Genomic DNA, 23,934 nt, shown 5'->3' on the forward strand with positions numbered 1-23,934 from the left:
TGCTAAATTTGCCTGTTACAGAGGAATCTGAGATACGGAAAGCAGAGCTTCACAAAGGTGGTTATGAGCAGCTTGAGATCTACAATTATCCCATCTGGATGGTTCCAGTGCTTTTCCTTAACTGTCCCACAGATGACTCTGACCTGAGAGGAGGTGAATGAAAACCCCATCTTCTGACTGAAAATAGGAAGTGGCGTTCGTTGAATGCACATGTCACGTTACTGCTGGTTAGGCTGACTTTAACTGTTTCATGCGTTGTCAACTACCGCTAACCCTGTCTCAGGTGATTGTATTTGCTAAACCATAAATAAGGGTATGTGTCATCTGACAAATTCTAGTATGAGGGACAGCTGTCTGATAGCCTTGAGCTACACGATCACTGTCGTCCCTTCTCGTTGAAAGGCACGCTAGACTCTCAGATCTGGCTTACCGTCTAATTGAATGATGATAGTTCCTTAGCTTGCTTGAAAGAATTGTTTCTTGATTTTAACCAGTATAGTTTGTCAGTTTGAATGACTTACATCATTTTTGTAATACTTTCAGTATCTTTATTTATTTATGAAAGTTAAACTTACTGAAGGCCAGATGACTGCAGTGAACATGTGAATCCTTCAGTTAAACAAGTGTTTAGCATTTATACAAGCATTCTAGTCAGGACCCCAGTTATTTGCTCATTTTCTTTGGTATTAACCCGGATGCCTGATAGAGCAACCAGCACTGTCCTGTGTAGATCTTCTAGATTCTTGAAAATACTTTTATTCTCACAGTGGTAGTAGATTTTTTTCTTTTTTTCGAATCTTGGTCTCCTTTAGCCTGATTAGTTACCTGTTGAATAAATCATGTTATTCTCATACTGTGGCTAGAAAGAAATTTATGTAAATTAGGTCCTATATTTATAGGTGACACTGTTTTTGTACTGAGACAGCCAGAAAAGGCTGCTGCAGCAGCTGTTGTCTCCTTGCTGTTCCCTTGTGCTGAGAGCTGGATTTTGCTCGTTCAGAAGGCATCTTTTTTCTGTCCCTCTGCAGGGCTGTCCGGTGAAACAGCATCTAAAATTAAACTATCAGAAACAAGTTTGCTTTTTGTTTCCCAAAAGGACTGGAGTAGGGTGGGGTGGATGGGTTAGAGGCTATATAACTTTGAAACAGTTATGAGCCAGCAAGGATCATGCAGCTGCCATCATGAAGATAAACCTTTTTTTTTATCGTATTTCCCTCAAACTTAATTTGCCTCAAAAGCATGTTTGTGAACATTTTGTTCAAGTGGCCATTATTTTGGTTTCTGTGTTAAGTATGTTGCTTTCTTTAGCATGTAATTTTTCCAGTAAAATTTTAGTTTTAAGTTTTAGAAAAGTTTTGTTGAAGTCATTTACAATCAGTTACCAGTTAATCACACCTAAAATTCAGCAGCTTGTATGCTTAATTTATTGTAACATAATAATCTTTTGTGTTGGCATTTCTAAATCTTCTCCTAATGGCAGATTCATATTTATAAATTTGTAAATGTCTGTGCTCTTTCTGTACTGCACAGTGAGTTGGTTAGGCAGCAGTTACTTACAGCATGTCTACTGCGTGTTGAGCACTGTTCTAAGTCCTAGGGATTCAGTAGTGAACAAAGCTGGAGGAGGGCAGGGGGAGTGTCCGTTTCAGTAACATTATTGCACTGGGAGGTGGACTGGGAGGTGGACTCCATATCAGTCACTAAGTAGCTACCAGGCCAAGGAAGAAAATCACTGATCTTCATTTTCTTCAAGTGGTTGGAATTGATCTCTTGAAAGGTTTAATCTCGCTTCTAAAATTTCTCTACGGAAATTGTGTATGTTTACTTGTCTTTTGTTTCAGCCCCACCCCCCATTACTAAAAATTAAGGGCTCAAAGGCTGCTTGGCACCTTGTTTCCTACTAAAGGGGGAAATTTTTTATTTAGATGGGCTTATTACTGATTAAACATTTTAATTTAATGGACAGTATAAGAAAAAAGGGATTTCTTTTTTTCCACTTGGAATTTTTTCATAGCTGCTGATAACCCATAAAATAACCAGGTAGTATTATCTGTTTCATTTATTTTTTTCTATTTAAACATATTTTATAATTTTAGAATATTGGGAGAAATATAAATTACCCATATTATGTATTATATATACTATGTACAGTATAATAATTATAGAGTCTGGCAGCTGTATCTTGAGTGATTATTTTAATCCTTTTTGTGTTCCAGATGCTATTATTTATTTATTTATTTATTATTTTTTTTGCGGTACGCGGGCCTCTCACTGTTGTGGCCTCTCCCGTTGCGGCGCACGGGCTCCGGACGCGCAGGCTCAGCGGCCATGGCTCACGGGCCCAGCCGCTCCACGGCATGTGGAATCTTCCCGGACCGGGGCACGAACCCGTGTCCCCTGCATCGGCAGGCGGACTCTCAACCACTGCGCCACCAGGGAAGCCCCCAGATGCTATTATTAAAAATAAGTGCTTGACATTTTACTTCAGCTATAAGAATTTGGTTTGCCGTTAGTAACTGAAAGGGTAAAGGACCGTTTACTGTCTTACTTAGGGCTAAGTAAGATTTTCTGTGATCTAGTTGAGCATAATCCGTCCATCTGTCCATCCGTCCATCCATCCAGTCTTTCTCAGTGGTTGCTTGAGGGCTTATCACATGCATCCTTAAGTTATAGTGTCTTGTACTCTAGGCACGTGGGCTTCAGTAGTTGTGGCACGCGAGCTCTGTAGTTGTGGCTCGCGGGCTCTAGAGCGCAGGCTCAGCAGTTGTGGCGTACCGGCTTAGTTGCTCCGCGGCATGTGGGATCTTCCCGGACCAGGGCTCGAACCCGTGTCGCCTGCATTGGCAGGTGGATTCTTAACCACTGCGCCACCAGGGAAGGCCTGTTTCTTTGTTTTTAAATTGACTGATTTTTTCCCCCCTTCCACAGTGTCTAGTCTCCTATTAGGTCCATTTAGTGAATTTTTCACTTCAATTATTTTTCATTTCTAGAATTTCTTTTTGGTTCCTATTTATATTTTCCATTTATCTGTTAAGATTTGCTGTTTGTTCTTTTATTTTGTCCGTAATTTCCTTTATATTTTAAAAGATTTGTAATCTGTTTTTTGTCTGCTAATTTCACTATTTCTGTCATTTCTGGGTCTATTAATGAGGTATTTTCTTCCTGAATACAGATCTCCTTTTCCTGCTGCTTTGTGTGCCTAGTGATTTTTGACTGGATATGGGCGTTAAGAATGCTAGGCTGTTGAGCATCTGGGTTTTGTTGCCCTCCTTTTAAGAAGTGTTGAATTTTGTCCTGGTGGGCTGTTAGCTTACTTGTTGGTCATCTTGATCCTTTGAGGTTTGTTTCAGTCTCTGTTACAAGTGGAAGGCTGCCTTTTATAGGGCCAGTATAGCTTTCCTCCTAAAGTGTGGATTTTCTGGGGTCTCTGTTGAATGTCTGTGGTGTTTGTCACGATTTCTCTACCCTAAGTGATTAGAACACTTACTGTCTCTCAGTCCGGGGCAAGTTCTAGTAGTTGTTCAGCTTTCAGCTCCCTGCCTGTTGCTCTTTGTGTGGCCTCATGGACCTTCACCTGACGATTGTGCAGCTTAGTATTTGGCCACACAGTCAAGGGCATCCCCAGGTATAGATGAATGGAGCTCCTTCTCTGCATAACTTCCTTATTTCTACTGCCTGCCCCACAGATTCCAGCTAACTCAGTAGCCTTGAACTCTCATCTCTGTCTCCTCAGTTCAGTAAGACCACTGTGTTCTGTTTGGGCCCCCCTCCCTGCACTGTACTCTGGAAATTGTCTCCAGATAGAAAGCCAAGGTGGTTGTGGGGCTCACCAAGTTTGCTTCCCTTTTCTCGGTGATCACTAGGCACACAAAGAAGTTGTTCTGTGCGGCCTGTTGTCCAGTGTCTGAAAACAGTCATTTCATCTGTTTTGACTAGTTTCGTAGTGGTTTGTTGTGAGTGAGGTAGTTCGGTACCAGGTGCTCTAAAATGGTCAGAAGTGGAAGTCTGATATTATAGGCTTTAAAGAGAAATATTTTTATCCCTATACCATTGTTACTTTTAACAATTTAATGCACAGATTTACTTAACATCTCATATTGATAAACCGAGCATTTGTTTAGGTGTTATATGAGCAACTTCATCCTGTTTGTAGACAATTGAATATGCTGTTTTGGCTATTAGGTTAAAGTGTGTGTGTGTGTGTGTGTGTGTGTGTGTACATGTACACATGCATTCTGTGGTGATACATATTGGCCACTAACTAGAGGGTAATAAGAAATCAGTTCATTTGTTTTTAAAATTAGATAATTTATAGAATCATAACACAGTTTCACCTTAATGTATATTTATTTAACACCTGTGGAGGCAGGCACTGTCATGTGTTTGGGATATAAAAGTGAGTAAGAGAAATTGACTGTCAGCAATAGATGTAGCCTGTGCTGTGATTAGACTGTTCTTTACTTCTGGTTCATGAGCCCCCATTTTATTTATTTATTTATTTATATTTATATTTATTTTTATTTTTGGCTGTGTTGAGTCTTTGTTGCTGCATGCAGGCTTTCTCTAGTTGCAGTGAGCGGGGGCTACTCTTCGTTGTGGTGCGCGGGCTTCTCACTGTGGTGGCTTCTCTTGTTACAGAGCACGGGCTCTAGGTGCACGGGCTTCAGTAGTTGCGGCACGCGGGCTCTAGAGCACAGGCTCAGTAGTTGTGGCGCACGGGCTTAGCCGCTGTGCGGCATGTGGGATCTTCCTGGACCAGGGCTCAAACCCATGTCCCCTGCATTGGCAGGCGGATTCTTAACCACTTTGCCATTTTAAAAATACTTCTTTCATCCTTACCCCCTTCAGCTTTCTCCCTCCCTTTTTGAACCATTTCTTCATGTTCTAAATATTCCTGATGGATTCAGTTCATTCTTTCACCGAACAGATATTTACTGAATGCAGGCCACGTCCCAGGCACTGTTCTTAGTACTAATGATATCTTACTCATGGACTTCCATTCAGTTACCCTCTTAATTTGTATTTTTCTTGCCAGCCATCATTAAAAGTGCAACTGGCTACTCCTTTAACGTTTTTCTTCTCTTTTGCTATGGGTATATCTTGTTGCTAGGGACCTTGGAGGTTTCTTCCCACTTAAGCTTGGTTGCCTTTCTGTCATTTCTTAGGGGATTCTGTCTCAGAAACTTGGCCTTGTAAAAGTTTCTGCATTTGAATGTCTGAGTTTTAATTAACTTGAATTATTTTCATTTTTTTTTGTTCTTTAACATTGTTCTGTCTCTTTAAAATCTAATGTGGATTAATACTGTCACAAGGATGGTCTCCTATCAGTATATTAATAAAAAAAAATTCAAGTTAGCTACAAGTGATGCTACATGTGGGTCTTATATCAGAGATAAATGATTGGTATTTTCACTCAGGGTCTTCTCCCAGGCTTTTCTGTTTGGTATTTCCTCTGTGTCTACTTCTGCCTCTGTCTTGCCGTCTCTCAGTCTCTGAGATCTGTTCATGGAATGTTTCTCTCTAGAATCAGTGCTCATCTCTACTAGTGTTATGGTCTCTAGTTGTTAAAGTTTAGAACATAGTGAGGAAACTGCTTCATTTTTAAAAATTTATTTATTTATTTATTATTTAGTTATTTTTGGCTGTGTTGGGTCTTCGTTTCTGCGCGAGGGCTTTCTCCAGTTGCAGCAAGCGGGGACCACTCTTCATTGCGGTGCGCGGGCCTCTCACTGTCGCAGCCTCTCTTGTTGCAGAGCGCAGGCTCCAGATGCACAGGCTCAGTAGTAGTGGCACAGGCTCAGTAGTAGTGGCTCACGGGCCCAGTTGCTCCATGGCATGTGGGATCTTCCCAGACCAGTGCTCGAACCCGTGTCCCCTGCATTGGCAGGCAGATTCTCAACCACTGCGCCACCAAGGAAGCCCGCTGCTTCATTTTTAAATAAACTATTTACCAACATTTTTACGAACTTTTAAAATTTATGAAGATATGCTTATGGTTAAAAAGATTCATAGAGTTCAGAAGGATATAAAAAATGAAGACAGAACCTTACATGCATCCTTTTCTCCAGCTTGCCTTTTATACTATTTGGCAGCAATTTAAAATATTACCTTGGAGTTGAGCTCCAAGGCATGATTTTCAAGCAGAAGCTAACGCACCATTGTAAAGCAATTGTACTCCAGTAAAGATATTTAAAAAAAATACTTTTGAATTAAGTTTTGTAAGTTTATCATTAAATTAAAATATCTGCTATTGCAACATGTATTTATGATACATTCTTGGGCTAAAATATTATTTTTAATTTAGTTGAATAAGGGTTATATATAATATGGCAGATACAGGTTAAACCATATGAAATTGCTGTTTTGTAGGCCAAAGGAGGTCTAATGTCAGCAATTTCATATAGTTCAGCCTAATTCTTTATCATCGTCTCTGTTATAGGATGAACTGAGTCTATTTCCTCATTAACATTTAGATTTAAAAAGGAAGATGGGAGCTTCCCTGGTGGCGCAGTGGTTGAGAGTCTGCCTGCCGATGCAGGGGACATGGGTTCGTGCCCTGGTCTGGGAAGATCCCACATGCCGCGGAGCAGCTGGGCCCGTGAGCCATGGCCGCTGAGCCTGCGCGTCCGGAGCCTGTGCTCCGCAATGGGAGAGGCCACAACAGTGAGAGGCCCTTGTACCGCAAAAAAAAAAAAGGAAGATGGAAACTTTAGAAAGAATAAAAACCATGGTGATTTGCTTAATTATAGAATCAAGTTGACAAGAAATTCCCATATTAGTTTGTCTTCTTGGAGTCTTATTATAGGAGAGGAATGAATGAGTGAATACCTTAAATACTTTCTGGCATTGTGGGAGGAAACTAAACTTGAGTCTCTTTCTGGATTTCACATGCAGCAGTTGAGCTAAGAAAGGAGACAGTGAGCATGTGGCAGACACCACCTATATACCAGGCCTTAGTGCTAGAAGCTTAATCTTTCTTTCACTTCGCTAAGTAACTGGTAATGTTACTAAGTAGTTATAATAGATTTTATAGTAAACAGATGGTATTGTAAATAGCTTTATAAAAAAAAATCCCACAGGGACTTCCCTGGTGGCGCAGTGGTTAAGAATCTGCCTGCCCACGCAGGGGACACAGTTTCGAGCCCTGGTCCTGGAAGATCCTACAGGCCACGGAGCAACTAAGCCCCCGCACCGCAACTACTGAACCTCTGTGTCTGGACTACTGAAGCCCACGCGCCTAGAGCCCGTTCTTCGCAACAAAAGAAGCCACCGCAATGAGAAGCCCGTGCACCGCAACAAAGAGTAGCCCCCGCTCGCCACAACTAGAGAAAGCCCACGCTCAGCAACGAAGACCCAATGCAGCCAAAAAAAAATCCCACAAGTGAAAAACATAGTTGTTTCTTGTTGACCCACATTTAGATTACCTACAGCAAATTTTAAAGGAAAATCAGATTCTTTGTCACCTACCATACCACTCTTAGGACGGAAATGTGTTTTAGTCTTTAAAAAAAAAACAACCTACAAACCCCAAAATGTGGGGGGAAAAGCCTTACGGTGTATTGTGTAGTCAGAATATAGCCTGTTTTTGGACTCTCTGCTACTTGCATTAGTTGGAAGATAGCTTTCTTAAGATGAGCAGTTAAATTTTTTTAGATGTTATTCAAAGCAGCATTGGCATCATTTGGTGGCTTGTTAGACTCTCAAGCCCTACTCTAGATCTACTGAGTCAGTCTGCAGTTTTAACAAGATTCAAAGGCGATTTGTAAGCACGTTAAAGTTTGAGACTCACTGTTATAGATCGTGGGTGGCATTGTCACCCCCACAAACCAATGCCTTAGTTACCCCTCAGTGAGTGCTTGTTGAATTTAGTGCATGTAATTGACTAGATCTAGATTCAGAAAATGAAACAAGTATTTTAGGAGGATAGTTGTAACAGTAATAATCAAGCAGCAGCTATCCAGTTCATTGTATTTCTTTCATGGCTGTCTGGATATCAAAAAGTTATTGATCCGTCACCCAAAATGTATTCTTGAGTCTGATTCTACTCATGCTGGATGATTAGTCACTGTCTTGTGATTGTGTGTTTGTGGTGTGTGTGTGTGTGTGTGTACATACGCAAGTCAACAATAGTATACAAATTAAAGGAGTAATTAGATTTTGGTGAGTCAAGGATATATAATCCATATTGTAATGTATAAGATAACTTAAAAAAAATAATCTGCGTGCAAGGAGGGCATATAAAGTTTAATCCAGCAGAAGGTAAGAAAGGAACATAAAACAGTTGGAATAAGTATAGAAAGGTTATTAGTGTTCATACATGAATTAAACCCAACTACATACTGTTTAACAAGAAACAAACCTAAAATACAAGGGAACAAAGGTTGAAAGTAAAAGGATGAACAAAAGACATACCATGCGAAGATTAAGAGGTGGGCTTGGTGTAGTCATGCTAATGTCAGACAAGGTGAAAAGCATTATTGGAAACAAACGGGCAGTTTTTAATGATAAAAGGCCTTATTCATCAGGAAGGTATAAAAACTTTCAATTTATGTAATGCAGTACATGACCTAAATGGGAGATTTTTAATATACCTCTCTGGCTAACCGATGGAATAAGATAAGTACAGAAATAGAAAATACAAGTAAAAGAGAAATACTTAATAAAATTAATAAACCTTTGATTAGACTGATCACAAAGAAGAAAAGAGAAGGACTTTTTAACCAATCTTGGGTGAAGGGGTTGTCACTACAGTTATGTCTACGTTGATTGAAAAGCTTATAAGAGAGGGTATTATGAAGAAGTTGATAACGATGCATTTGAAATTTAGACAAAGTAAGCATAGTATTGGAAACATATAGCCTACCGAAACAGACACACTAGACAAAGTAAGCATAGTATTGGAAACATATAGCCTACCGAAACAGACACACTAGACAAAGTAAACATAGTATTGGAAACATATAGCCTACCGAAACAGACACCAGAAAATGTAAAATCTGAATAGTCATATTTAAGAAATTTAATTGAAAAACCTACCCACAAAGAAAGCTGCACGTCCAGGTGATGTCACCAGTGAATTTACTACAAAAGGATAATCATGACCAAATTGTATTCCAGGAATGCCGCCGTTGATTTAACATTCATAAACCAATCAGTGTATTTCACCACATTAACTAAATAAATAAGAAAACGCATGTCGTTTCAGTGGAGTTCAGAAAAAGCATTTAATAAAATTCAGCATCAGTTCATGAGAAAAAGGTTTTAGCACACTGGGGCTAGAAGGGAACTTCGTTAACCTGGTAGTGGTTATCAGTTAAATACCTAGAGCAACCACAATACTGGAGAAATACAGAAAGCTTTCCTTCTGAGATTGGGTGTGAGACAGCAGAACCTGTACCTCCTCCTCTAATCACCGCTGTACTGAAGGTGGCAGCAAGTAGAATAAGGCAAAGTGAAGAATAAAGATTAGGAAGGGGGAAAAAGAAGACTGTTCAAGTGCCCAGTTGTGCTAGTAGCTACTTACTAGACAGTGCAGATAAATCCATCATTGCAGAACTTTCTGTTGGACAGCGCTGTTCCAGACAATGCAGTTTCAACCAAAATCCCAGCATGCGTTTATTTGTCTTGGTGAATTTGATGAGCTAATTCTAAAACATAGACACAAAGAGGGCTAAGAATAGCCAAAACATTCTTGTAGAAGAAAAAAATTCTTTACTACATATTACAACTTCTGAAGCTATCATAATTTAGACAATATTTGGTTCTTACACAAAGATATAAGAAATCTAGGTAAGTCTTTATCCAGCATAAGAGAATAAAGAATCCGAAAACAGATCCAAGTATGTATGAGTATGTGATTTTTGATAAAGTTGACATTACAGGGCATTGGGGAAACTTTCCTTTTAATAATTGGTTCTGGGTTAACTGGATGTCCATTTTGGGGGGAAATGAAACTTGATTGCTATCGGAAACACAGAAATCAGATCCAAGAGCACTGCCCATCTTTAGATGTGAGTGGTAAAACCCAACTTCTGGAAGATAACATAGAATTTCTTCATGACTTTGGTATAAAGGAAAGATTTCTTAAACAGACACCAAAAGTACTAATTTTAAACCAAAAGTTGGTAACATTAAGAGATTGTGTTCGTCAAAAAATACCATTAAGGGACTTCCCTGGTGGTGCAGTGGTTAAGAATCCACCTGCCAATGCAGAGGACATGGGTTTGAGCCCTGGTCAGGGAAGATCCCACATGCCACAGAGCAACTAAGCCCACAAGCCACAACTACTGAGCCCGTGAGCCACAACTGCTGAAGCCCGTGCTCTGCAACAAGAGGAGCCACCGCAATGAGAAGCCCGTGCACCGCAATGAAGAGTAGCCCCCGCTTGCTGCAACTAGAGAAAGCCCGTGCACAGCAACAAAGACCCAACACAGCCAAAAAATAAATAAAATAAATTAGTTAATTTAAGAAATACCATTAAGAGAGTGACTGTAAACCATCTATAACCGATAAGGGGCTTATATCCAAAATATGTTAAAAAATCTAATTTTTTTTGGCTTTAGATATTTGTAAGAAAAAGACTCTCTTGATAGAAAAATTGAAAAACAATCTGAATGGGCATTTCACCTAAGTGGATACCCAAGTGGCTGATAAATGAAAAGATGCTCATAGTCACGAGGAAAATACACATTAAAATCACAGTGGAGTACACACCTACTGCAGTGGCTGAAATCAGAAATACTGATGGTTCCAAGTGTCAGTGAAGGAATGGAGCACAGGGAATTTTCATAAACTACTAGGGAAGAAATAGGTTGATTAAACAAAAAACTGGAAAAAAACCAACAGAACAGCATCTCTGTGTATACCGAAAATCACTTAAGAATCTTTCTAGTGGCAGTATGCTTAATAGCTCTGAACTGGAAGTAATCCCATGTCAATCAAAAGTAGGGTGGATAAAGTAATGATAATGAACAAGCTACAGTTCATAAGCCTAACATTAAGCAAACAAATTCATTTATATAAAGTTAAAACTAATCTGTTTTTGGAGGTCAAGATACTAGTGACTTTTAGGGATGAGGGAGTTAGGTATTGATTGGGAGGCGTCATAGAGTAGTGGTGCGGGGTTTCTGGAATGATGGCAAGTTTTATTTTTCTTGTCCCACAGGTTCAATTGATGATAATTATTTAAACTATATACTAAAGACTTTTTTCTGTGTATTATAACAAATAAGTTTAAGCACAATATGTAATAATGACATTGATGATAGAAACAGAAGCTTGTATGTTTTAAAAAGTGCATGTTATGTACCAGGTTCTATTCTGCATGTCAACTTGTGGTATCTCGTTTAAACTTTATAACAATCCGAAAGGAACAGGGTTAGTATAATAATATCTCGGCTATAGGTAGGGAAACTAGGACCCAGAATGGTTAAGTCGTTTGCCATTCAGAGCCTTAGTCTTTTTACTATTTATTTATAAGAGTTATTTATAGATCAAGGACCCCAATTCTTTTCATATACATTTATATTCCTTCCCAGTCTTTTGTGTTTTTAACATGCAGATTTCACACACACACACACACACACACACACACACACACAGAGTTATTTGACAGTTAGGTTTCCAATTTTTTGCTGTTGTAAACAATACCAAAATAAACATTCTTCCCTTACTATTTTTGTGCACATCATCTATTATTTCCTTAGGATAAATTTTTTTTTTCACCAAACAAAGTCGCTCTATGGAATTGGATTAACTGAATGTATTTTTAAATTATGAATAATGAAATGTTTAGAGAAGTTATCCCATCTGTCATCGCAGGAACATTGTACTTATCCAGCAGATATTTATGAATCATATACTCTGGGTCAGTAAGGACTGCACGCTGTAATGGAGGGAGATAGAAGCTAAGGTCTAAAAACAACACTAAGTAGGGGGTGAAGACTTGAGATTTGCGCCTTAGAAAGGTCACTCTAGCCATCTTATTGAAGAAATGCGGAGTTGCACATGGGCAAAGTAAAGAGAGAGAGATCTATTAGTGATCTATTTTAGTCATCTAAGTGAGGCATGGGGTAATGGAAATGAAAAGAGGAGACTGAGCGTTCTATGGGAAGTAGAATCAGTGAGATTGGGCTTCCATTTGCACAACGCCGTCTGTGGAGGAAACGAACTCGAACGTGACTCTCAGAGCTTTGATTCTGGTTGACTGGGTAGAAGACAGTGGCGTAGTGGCGTTTGCTGTGTAGGATATAGAAGTGGAACTTATATTTTTTGGGGGGAATTGAGCTTTGTTCTCTTTAGTTTGCAGAATCTGTGCAACATTCAGGTAGAGATTGTATGCTCCAGAAGAAGGGTACTCGCCCCATCTTCCTTCCCATCTACTGTACCGTGCATTACAGTACAGTAATTGCAGTTGATATTAAGCCATCTACTAATTGCCGGAGCCGTTCTGAGTACTTTACATGTATTAAAGCACTTAACCTTCACCACAGCTGTTTGAGGTAGATATTATTATCATTATCAGGAAATTAGGTGTGCAAGGCCACACAGCTGGTAAGCATGAAGCTGAAATTTCAAACTACAGCAGCCTGGCTAAGAATCTGTGGTCTTCACTTTGGGGCCAGCGCCGTTGTGTGTTTCAAAACAAGCTGACTTTAGAAAAATTACTCTGGTGCTGAACAGTGTAGTGTGTTGTGTGGTGAGAGTTTGCTGGTTTACTCAGGAAGACAGGCACATGTATGCTGGGCCAGTGTTGGTTGACCAGGGTTTTGTGCTTTGTTTTCTGGCTTTAGTCTGTGATTGCAAATTTGCAGATTTGGTTGAATATAAGAAGAAAAGTCTTTTTCTTTTCCTAAAGAAAAATTAACTTTTATTAGCTAGCTACCAAATACTTTTAGGACCAAAATGTTAATTTTCCATTTCTACTATGAAAATTATGACCATGGTCCCAGCCTACCTGTGGGATAATAATTGATTGTTCGTTTTTGTGGCAAGCTTGCCTGGTCTAGGCTCTCTTAGGACTGTGTCAGAAGAGTCCAGAGGAATACAGCAGCCTGTGAATTTGTTTCCATGTATTGTGCGCTCAACTTTTAATTACCTGTGTCAGTGGTGAGCACCATTAGGACACATTTTTCACCTGGTTTGGGGGATGCTAGGGCTGTTGATTGCCATACACCTGACAAAGCGGCATCTCAGCAGTTTTCCTTTGAATTGATTTTTGAAGAGCTGATCCATTGGACAGGCCCTTTGCAGGAATTCAGAGATTACTTTTGCAACTTGTGGTTCTCAATTGATGCAAATCTCATGTAAAAATAAGTATGAAAGGTTGTTTCCATTGCTTTACAAAAAGATTTACTTACGATTTTCTCTTAAAACAGACTTGTAGATATTCATTTTAATCACTATTATATTTTATACCGTTTATTGTACAACAGTTGTGTTGAGTGTCATACCCTTGTTTGCAGTTTTAAAGGTTTTTAATATTATTGAACATCCTAAAGTCCTTATTTAAAGAACTATCAGATAAGTCAAAAGATACAAACATTGGGATATGAATGCATCCTTTAAACCTCACTTATTATCTTCTCGTAGGAGGAGAGACTTCAGCATGCAAACCTTCATCTGTTCGGCTTGCACCGTCATTTTCATTCCATGCTGCTGGCCTTCAGATGGCTGGACAGATGCCCCATTCACATCAGTACAGTGACCGTCGCCAGCCAAACATAAGTGACCAACAGGTTTCTGCCTTATCTTATTCTGACCAGATTCAGCAGCCTCTAACTAACCAGGTAAGTTTATGACGTATCAGAAATGATTTGTTGGGATGGTAATTTATTCATTAAAATGGTAAAATAGTAAATAGGCAGAATGCCTTAATGGTTTTCAGTTTACATGTCACATGGGATTCCGGGTTGACAGAATATGATATTAAGGAGTTTGTGTTTAAAAGTTTGTTGGTTTTTTCTATGTATTTCACTTTAATTAGAAAAACACTTATAAACATAACCACATTCTCTCATTCTGCGATGGGGGAAAAGTTACTTCTAAAGAATATTAGTTAAAATAAAAAAACTTAAACCTTATTTTTATGGGAAGGCGGTTAAGTAGAAAAATGTAAGTTATAGGAAAACAAGTCGGATTCCATTATAGGAAACTTAAAGAGGTGATTTTATACTGTCATAAACTACTTCAGTACACATTTATAAAAATAAATATGAAACTCCTTAAAATTAAAAAGAAAAATTATAAATTAATCATGCTGCTCATTCTAATATTCAGACTAGAGATTCAGCAATTTTCCATAAGACGGATAGTGTAAAGTGAATAAATGCTGAAATCTCTTGATATACATACACATATGCATGTGTGTATGAATCTTCCTGAATTAACTGCGTCCACCATGTTGATTTTTGATTTCGGGAGTTTTTTTTTTTTTTACTAGCTATAGTTGTGGTAAAGTTTCTTTCTCCACTGAGACTGTGTGTGATGAGTGCAGAAAATGGCTGTTTTTCCATGTACTCAGGAATTTGGTTTGTCACTGTTTAGGTCTTTCGATATGAACAAAACCAGAAAATTTCGAAGTATTTCTTATACTGGATTATTTGAAGGAAATGTGTTTTCTCTAATTCAATAATACCTGGTTTTAATGAGCTATTGGCTACAGTTAAGTAACATCATTATTTGAGGACACCCTTGTATGTATTATAATAAGATCTTGTGAATAGTTGAACTGACTTTACATTTATAAAATTATATAACGTGAATAACATTCACAGTTAAATAGTAAGATAAATTATGACAGGACATAAGAATTTGTTTTATGCAGTAAATGGAGAAGTTGTATGTTTGAGAATTGGAGCAGTTGGTCAGAATTGGAAAGTGTTCAATTGTGTACCAGAAGAAAATTCTCTGGACGTCCAAAAAGTAGTAATAGCACAGTCTTTGCACTGTACTTTCAAGAAACAAAGTATGTTTGGATTCATTTTCCCGCTTGTTCAAAAGTAGCCTATCAGGTAGGGTGTCTGTTTTTAGTCTGTTTTTACAGCTGAAGGGATTGAGCTCCCATTTGTGACTTCTCCATGTATGTAGGCAGTAGACTCTGGGGCCCAGCCCAGGCTTCTTTCTTCTTAGATACAGTGCTTTTTCAGTTGTAACACCTGGCATCTAAGGAGGGCTAGGAAAAAAATCCAGTCCTTTCAAGTTATTTTATGTTTGTATTATTGTAGTAGGTAATTTAGTTAACAAAGTACCTATTTTTAGATACAGCTAACATCTTATTTGAGGGTTATTTTCAAATAAGAGATAAGTTACTTAGTATTTCCATTGTAAGCTGTAAAATATTTTAAAAGATTCATATGATGTAAAAAGACTGTCTTTTAAGTAATAGTATTCAGCCAGATACTTCTGCCAAACTCCAGAAATTTTGGAACCTTAATAAGGCAGTCAGATTAAAAGCTTACTTATAACTGAAGTGTAAAGCACTGAAACTGTGCACTGATGTGGCGTGGTCTGCTGGTCATAAGACATGGGCTCCAGGTCTTGACTCATGATCTGGTTGTGTGACTTGAGTCAGGTCACATGGACTCTTCCCTCTGTTCCTTGAATGTAAGATTGAGACCTTAGACTAGACCCTCCAGAAGAGTACTCTCTAGCTCTAAACTTCTGTAATTTCATTATTCAGTTTCCATAATCATCCTATCCAGTGCCTTTTAAGTAAGGTTTATTGTACAAGTAAATTGAAAGAAGATAACGTTTTATTTCTGGTAGTTAATCTTTCTTGTGTGAGTGTGTTTCATGTGAATTTAAATACAGTTTTGTTCAAAAAATAAATGAAGTAAAAGTAAAAGTAGAAAAGTATGATTGATGTTCAGAATGCTGAGTCTCTCTGGGCTGTTAACAGTTTTCACAGTACCTTTCATGGTCCTTAAGCTATGTACTCTGGATATGTGTTACATATGCTATTCAACTTTATTAATAGCTCTCAAAATAGCAAGAATGGCAGGACATGGTGTTTCTCATTCTCCACTGTATATATGAAAATATGAGGTAAACATAAATAAAATGGGTGGAATAGGTATTATTAAACTAGAAAACAATTTTTAAATAAAGTCCTGGTACTTAACACTGTGGAATCTTTTCAAGAAAAAAAGATTGTTTTAGCTCTTGTAGCTTCTCTAAGCAGGAGGTGTGAACTACTGCCTTTTTTTTTTTTTTTTTTTTTTTGGCTTTGTGATCTGTGTCATCATCACACAGAAAGGTCAAGAGATAGGAGCGTTGGGGATGTGACATTTTTTGGCTCCCGGAGCCTTAAGGCTGAGGTGGCAGGAGAATAGCTTAACAACTTTGCCTTTTCAGCGAGGGCGTTGGGGGCGGTGTGGAGGCCGTGGTGGGACTGGGCTACCTGCAGTGGCTCAGGGAGCCCCTGGGTCCTCTGAACGCTGTGGGACTTCTGCCCGGCTGCGGAAGGGAAGGAGGGAGCTTGCTATGTTACATTCTCCTGACTGTGTGACCATAAGAAGTTGGAAGTGGACAAAGTGTCAAGTGCTTAGGGCTGGCTTGAGTCTTAGTATATAGATTTGTCACTGAGTGTGTATTTGGACAAGTTAATTTTCTAATTCTGAATTGGTGCTTATGGTACCACAGTAATGAGAAACAGAAAGTTTGGTTGCCTAACAGGAAATCACAATGAAAGTTTGTGGAGGAAGAGTCGTTTAGTTTGTGGAAATTAATTTGTTCTTTCCATATATTTTGAGTGCCTAGCCTGCACAAGGCACTATTTGAAGCACTGAAATACAGCCTGATCTAAAGGCCAGTTTTTTGTGGGCGGAATTCATCTGGTTTATATATACAGATGCCCCTGAAATAGTAACTTCTGTTGCCAGAAGAATATAAGAAAAGTAATGTATTTAGAATTAGCTAATTGATTTGGCCTTTTAGGTAGCTTGGCTAATTGTGGAAGAGGTTAGCAATATTGTGTGACATGCCAAGGCCATAGCACACACTCATATATTGAGTGCAGGAAAGATTGTTAGGCAAAATTACATTCATATCCAATTTCATGCATGTCCTATGTACATTAAATATTTTTTTTTTGATTGTGGGATTTTGGTGTTTTAAGCGAGCATAATTACTCATGGAAAGATGTAGGCACTAGTCACATTTTTTCCAATGTTTGAAATACCAGTGGAATTGTAAGTGGGCAAGTTAAAAAAGCATATTTACAGTTTTGAACATAATTAATTGTAATAAATGCATATGTTTATTTTATTGGTGTTTATTATGCATGACTCAATTATTTTGTCCAACAAATAGACTAAAAATGATTCAACAAGAGGATAGACAAGAGACCTAAAATTAACAGGGAGCTCCTGGCCCAGTGCTGTGGTTCAGATCATAGGCTTAGGTGGGAGACTGCCTCACTTCTCATCTCTGTTATTTACTGGCTCTAAGACCTTGGTCAAGTAACTTTACATCAGAGACTCAGATTTCTCATTTGTAAAATAGTGACAGGAACTTACGTTACTTATTCTCATGAGAGTGTTGAGAGGATTACATGAGAGAGTAAAAATCTGCATACTCAAAGCATAGTGTATAGCAAATATTTGCTGCTATAATTATTATTTTATTAACTACTTAAGTAATTCAGTTGTTTCTAGCAGTAGTTATACCTTCTGTCAACTCTTGTGGCAAAGGTAAACAAGTATTTCACTGGTTCAGATTTCGTGAAACCTCACAGTGAGGCTACACTGCAATGGTCCAAGAATGGTCTTGCCAAGTACGTTACCTGCTTGAAAACGGTCAGGGTCTTAAAAAATAAAAAAAGGAAATACATTAAGAGAAACCTCTTTCATTACCTTAAATGCTTATAGCATTCATGCACATAAAAGTATTTGACATGCTTATTACTGATATTGTCTATTCATTAAATTAAGTCTCCAAGGACAGGTATAAGAACCAAATATTCTGTGAACCTAACTGTACCTGTTCATATTTAGAAAAATAAAACTATATATATTTAATAAATTAATTCAGGTGATATTATTAAGTCTTACTATATTTTCAGACAAATAGTTACAATCATTGAAGGTTTTTTTTCCCTTAAACCTTATTTGGAACTTTAAGAAGGAGAGGATCATGGGAAGAGGTAATAATTATTAACTTAATTCAGTAGTTCAGTGAATTTGCCATCCGGATAACAACTTTTTAGAGTTTGAGTATAGATTCAGAAGAAACTAATGTTAATACCAGTTTAAGAGAAAGTGCAGGGTCGGAACAGTTCTCGGAGCTGAGTTGCTATTCCCAGGTTATAATCCTCAAATTTGGCTCAAATTTCCACTTCTTTCATAGAATAAAGAGAGGGAGAAGGAGTACAGCTAGGTAACTGTAACTAGGTAACACCATCTTTTCATACCACAGGGATGGGGATTCTTTTCTGTTCTGTCCTTACAACCCTTCTGTCTTCTTTTTTTGTTACTGTGGGTTAACTTGGTTAATTTTCCCAAGACTCCAGACATTTCTGTGAGGCCTTAGTATGATGTCTTTTCTGTCTCTCTGCCCCTCAGATTGACTGACCACAGTGCCTTTGGAAGGGGCTGCATCAGGGGCTTCTGGCTCAGTTGTTTTGCTGGTGTAAATGTCTGCAGGAGAGCTAGATAGGAGCCCAAGGATGACTAGCGTAGTGACTGAAGGTACCTTGATGTCATTAATTGGTTTTGAGGATCTGTTGCTTGCAAGAAGCCCCTCTGGGAACTCCTTTGCTGAGGCTTGAGGAGTGGGGCGAGAGCAGCCATCCAGGATCATTAGTGTGCTAGTTGCAGCATTCCTGGGCGTATTTATGTTTGGAGGACGTTTGTGTTTCCTGCTTTATCCCCCGTCTAGCAGGAAGCTCACAGTTGAACCCTGACTGCTTATTGGACGATGAAGGAGACATGGGTTAGTTTTGGGGTGGGAGTATGGTTGAAATGAGTTTTTTAAAAGAAAGTTTCATTAGCTTTAAGGTGTTCTCTGGAACTTATTTGTGGTCAGCTCCTAGTGTAATCATAGGTAGGGATATTGGTATTATGGCTTCACTTGTTTATTCAACAAATACTTATTAAGTACCTACTGTGTTTCAGGCACTATGCCTGCTATGTTTTAGGCAAAGGGAATACAACATTGAAGAAAAGAATCCCTGCCCCATATGGAGTTTTCCTTGTAGTGGAAGGAGAAGGAGAAAAAACTAGAACCAGTAAATGAGTAAATGTATACCAGTACGTCAGGTGCCGAAAAGTGCTGCTGGCTGGGGGCACAGGGAATGTGGAGGGTGAGGTCGGATGTGTTAAGGTAGAGGGCATGTTTTACTCAGTCATGTTAAAGAAGTGAGTGAAGATTTCAGCCTCGCTTACAGGTGCTGGTCAGAGGGCAGGGTCTGGGGTTGTTAGGAGCTGCAGTTCTGCAGCACCAAGCTCCATCTCTGCTCCACGAACAGCTTGCTTCGTGGTGCCAACTGGGTCTTAGACTCCCGTGTTAGGAAGCTGAAAGGTGGGTTAGTCTTCATCTGCCTGTTGTGAACCAGGTCAGGCTTTAGGAATAATTTAGAAGAAATTTTTCCTTAGGCTAATTGTATGGTGGAGAAGCCCTCTTGGGCAGCATCATGCATGTCTCCTGGACCAGGGGTATATCTGTATTCCTCTTGTTGAATTTGGGGAACAAAATTGAAGCCTTGGTAACTGGGCATATTATCTTCTAATTCCGTTTATTTGTTCCAGTGGTTGTCTTCAGTGGATTCCAGATGAAAGAGATATGACCAAGAGAGCATGTATACTATTCTAACGTAGATGTCTTTTTTTTTTTCTTTTTTAAATACGTATACACAGGTTACAGAAGAGGGAATTCATACCAGTACAGTATAGTTAAAGTGCTAGTCTTTTCTGTCTATTTAAGGTGATGCCTGATATTGTCATGTTACAGAGGCGGATGCCCCAAACCTTCCGTGATCCAGCTACTGCTCCCCTGAGAAAACTTTCTGTTGACTTGATCAAAACATATAAGCATATTAATGAGGTAAGACTATTGATTTGTTATAACAGCATCTATTTTGCAATAGAGCAAGGGAAAAAAGTTATTTTGTAGCATATTTAAGCATACTAAAATTATTTTTAACTCCCAAGGATTGTCATATTGATGATTATCATGAAGACTGGTAAGTTAGTGATTTATAGATAATAAAATTATAATTGTGTAAAACAAATAAGATATATTAACAAGGACTGCAAAAAGTTAAGATAATTGTGGATAACTTCCCTTCTTTTTAAAGTTATATTTAATATATGCTGAGTTGTCATTTTTATAATAATCTCGTCTCCAAAACTTCAGGGGAAAGGAAGGTAATAATGATAATATAAAAGTATGAAAATGTTACGGAATTTTGCTTAAATTTTTACTTATCTGTTTCTACTTTTACCATGGATGTCAGGAAGCTCTGAGATGTATTTAATGCCCAGTTAACAGGCATTTGCTCTAGTCTGTCTGATCTATCTATATTTATGTAGTTTAAAGTTTTCTTTTTAAATTAATGTGTGTTCTTTTATCTGTATCTTTTTCATTGTAAGATATCTGAAAGCCTTTTTGGTGGAAGTAAGTAGGATAAAAAACATGGACAGCCCTTTGAATTACTCACCTTTCAACTTGACTCTTGGCTTTCAAAACTTATTTTTCTGGTGTTTTAGACCTTTGGCTTGGTTGTTACTTGCTTCTAATCCCAACTCTAGCTCTGTAATGAATTATTAAATGAGCTTTTTTGGGGAAGGGTGGACACCCTATGCTTTCTTTCCTCTTCCAATGGGGCCTTACATCCTTTCACGTTAAAGACTTATCTTCTACCAGCTTTAGAGCCATTTAACTAAAAAGATGTTCTTATGTGTGTATAAATTTTATAGCAGTTTGATGCTGTTTTAATGCCAGTATTATATTATTGTGGCAATGTGGCAGGATAAAATTGAAGTGAACTCAATGAGGAGCATTTCTAGGTTGGATTTTGTATACAATTTATATGTTATAAAAGATGTTCCAAACTAGCTTTTGGTCATCTGAAAATATCTGATAAATTGTTGTTAACAATTGATTAATGTCAGTTTGCTAATATCTGATAAATTGTTAAACTGTTAACAGTAGCTTTGTTAAAGCTTGTTTTTAACTGTTTTGCCACCTTGTAAACTAGTTTTTCTGATGTTGCTGTGTGCAATGTAATCTATAATTTCCTGAAAGTTAGTTACCAGTTACCTGGACTGTTGCCTAGTCCACCTATTATTTTTTACTAGTCTTAGAAACTACTTTATAAGAAAAACAGATACAAGGAAAATAACTGAATCTGTGACCAACCGTAAGGTTTACGGCCTTTAGTGGGGGGGGGAGGGGCATGGCTGTTTTTCATTAATATGTTATTACAGGCTTAAGAACTAGGCATGTCTCAGAGGCCCTTTTTATATTAGCAAAACATCAGTTCATATATTATACATTTAAACTTTCATTTTTAAAATCTTTTGCTCTAGGATCAAATATAAAATTGGGATTGACTAGAAAGGGGCATGAGGGAACTCGAATATAAGGAGGATGAAAATGTTCTTTATTTTGTTTAGCATATGTTGATTACATCAGCGTATACATTTTCCCCAAAGTCCTTCATATTATACACTCTTTTTTTTTTGAATTTTTGAATTTTATTTATTTTTTTATACAGCAGGTTCTTTTTATTCATCCATTTTATACACATCAGTGTATACATTGTCAGTCCCAACAGCCCAATTCATCCCACCACCCCCACCCCCACCCCCCGCCGCTTTCCCCCCTTGGTGTCCATATGTTTGTTCTCTACATCTGTGTCTGTTTCTGCCCTGCAAACTGGTTCATCTGTACCATTTTTCTAGGTTCCACAAATATGCGTTAATATACAGTATTTGTTTTTCTCTTTCTGACTTTCTTCACTCTGCGTGACAGTCTCTAGGTCCATCCACGTCCCTACAAATGACCCAACTTCGTTCCTTTTTAATGGCTGAGTAATATTCCATTGTATATATGTGCCACGTCATCTTTATCCATTTGTCTGTCGATGGGCATTTAGGTTGCTTCCATGACCTGGCTATTGTAAATAGTGCTGCAGTGAACATTGGGGTGCATGTGTCTTTTTGAATTATGGTTTTCTCTGGGTATATGCCCAGTAGTGGGATTGCTGGGTCATATGGTAGTTCTGTTTTTAGTTTTTTAAGGAACCTACATACTGTCCTCCATAGTGGCTGTATCAGTTTACATTCCCAACCAACAGTGCAAGAGGGTTCCCTTTTCTCCACACCCACTCCAGCATTTGCTGTTTGTAGATTTTCTGATGATGGCCATTTTGATGATGGTGGGAGGTGATACCTCATTGTGGTTTTGATTTGCATTTCTCTAAGATCTATACCATCTCACTGTATATAAATTATACCTTAGTTTAGAAAATAAATATGAATCAGGTCGTGTTACTCTTCTTGAGTGGGAGACTTTGGCGTGGTCACGTAACATCTCCTATTTAAAAAATGTATAAACAGTATAATTCTAAAGTGAATTTTACTGTAGATATTTTTCATTTGTTATATATCAGTGTTATTCTGTAATTCCAGTAGCAACTATAGAAAATTATTTATTTTATTTTTGTGTGTGTTATAAAGAATAAAAATTCATCAGTTTCCTACTGATAGCAGATGTGTCTTGTATGTACTCGACATATGGTGCCCTCACTGCTCCCCGTCCCCAATAATTTTTCATTGCACAGCTAACACTATTTTCTCATTTCAGGTTTACTATGCAAAAAAGAAGCGAAGACACCAGCAGGGCCAGGGAGACGATTCTAGTCATAAGAAGGAGCGGAAGGTTTACAATGATGGTTATGATGATGATAACTATGATTATATTGTAAAAAACGGAGAAAAGTGGATGGATCGTTACGAAATTGACTCCTTGATAGGCAAAGGTTCCTTTGGACAGGTAATTTAATGGAAGATGCTGAATTTCATAAATTAGAAAGAACTTCCTAGTGAATCATGTTACTATAGCCTTTTCTCAGTAGTACACTTTTAATATTTGCAAATAGATCTAAACAACGGATATGTAAGTATTTGGGTTATTATAGTTTTCCGTAAAGGTAAGAAAACTGCATCAGCTATAAAAACTCCATTAGACTTTTTTAAAAAAAACTTTCTATAGCTATCAAGTAGTTATTTTACTAATACTAAGTGGTTGATTTTAATCACTAATAGACAGTATTGCCTCTTTCATGTGGGGTTTTTAGTCTCTGGATGGTTCGTCGTTATGTATGAGAGAGATAATTACCTTCCTGTCGGATACTCCTCCTCACAGAGAACAAAATTACCATTTTCAGCTGGCACAGCACATGTCCTCTCGCTTCTTTGGAGACTTGGGACACCAGGGGCTGTGCCCTAAGTTTTTCCTCAGCTCCTCTTCTAGCTCCGTCAGGCCTCTAAATGGGCAGAGGGTCTCCAGGGTCTCCTCTTAAGTCCTCATGGCATCAGCGTTGCTAACATTGTGATTGGCATTGTTCCGATGGGTGGGGTCGTTCAGGCCGCTTCTACCCGGAAGAGTGAGGGAGGAACTCCAGTGGACCTGGTTTTTTGTTCGTTCCTAGTCTCTTCTCTCCACCCACAGCTCTCTTCTCCTCACTTGCCCACCCTATCCCAATACAAAGCACAAACCCTAACTACATTAGCCTCTTACATCAGCTGTGCCCAGACTAAGAGCTGTCAGACCTTCTTCCTTGCACTTCTAAAAAGCTTTTCTCTGGCAGTGGATCCCCCAGCTGTTCCCATGTGTAAATCTCCCTATCTTATCTCATCAAGTCACAGAGCCTTTTTGTTTGAGGTATGATTTACTGTTAATCCCAGCCTCCTTTGCCTCGTAGCTTTTGTG

General features: G+C 38.4%; 1 protein-coding gene across 3 annotated transcripts in view; it reads left to right on the plus strand.

The window, feature by feature from the left end:
- DYRK1A (dual specificity tyrosine phosphorylation regulated kinase 1A) overlaps positions 1-23,934 on the plus strand; it is a 222,192-nt gene that overhangs the window by 167,463 nt on the left and 30,795 nt on the right. For 2 of the 3 annotated variants that reach the window (XM_082654273.1, XM_082654274.1), the window contains 3 exons: positions 13,591-13,787; positions 19,921-20,040; positions 22,807-22,995. In XM_082654273.1, coding sequence (XP_082510399.1) covers positions 13,591-13,787; positions 19,921-20,040; positions 22,807-22,995 — 506 coding nt within the window. The remainder of the gene's footprint in view (positions 1-13,590; positions 13,788-19,920; positions 20,041-22,806; positions 22,996-23,934) is intronic. The other variant, XM_082654275.1, reaches the window with a different exon arrangement.

The sequence above is a fragment of the Grampus griseus genome (genome assembly GCF_964374135.1).
Source record: "Grampus griseus genome assembly, chromosome: 5".
Classification (NCBI taxonomy): domain Eukaryota; kingdom Metazoa; phylum Chordata; class Mammalia; order Artiodactyla; family Delphinidae; genus Grampus; species Grampus griseus.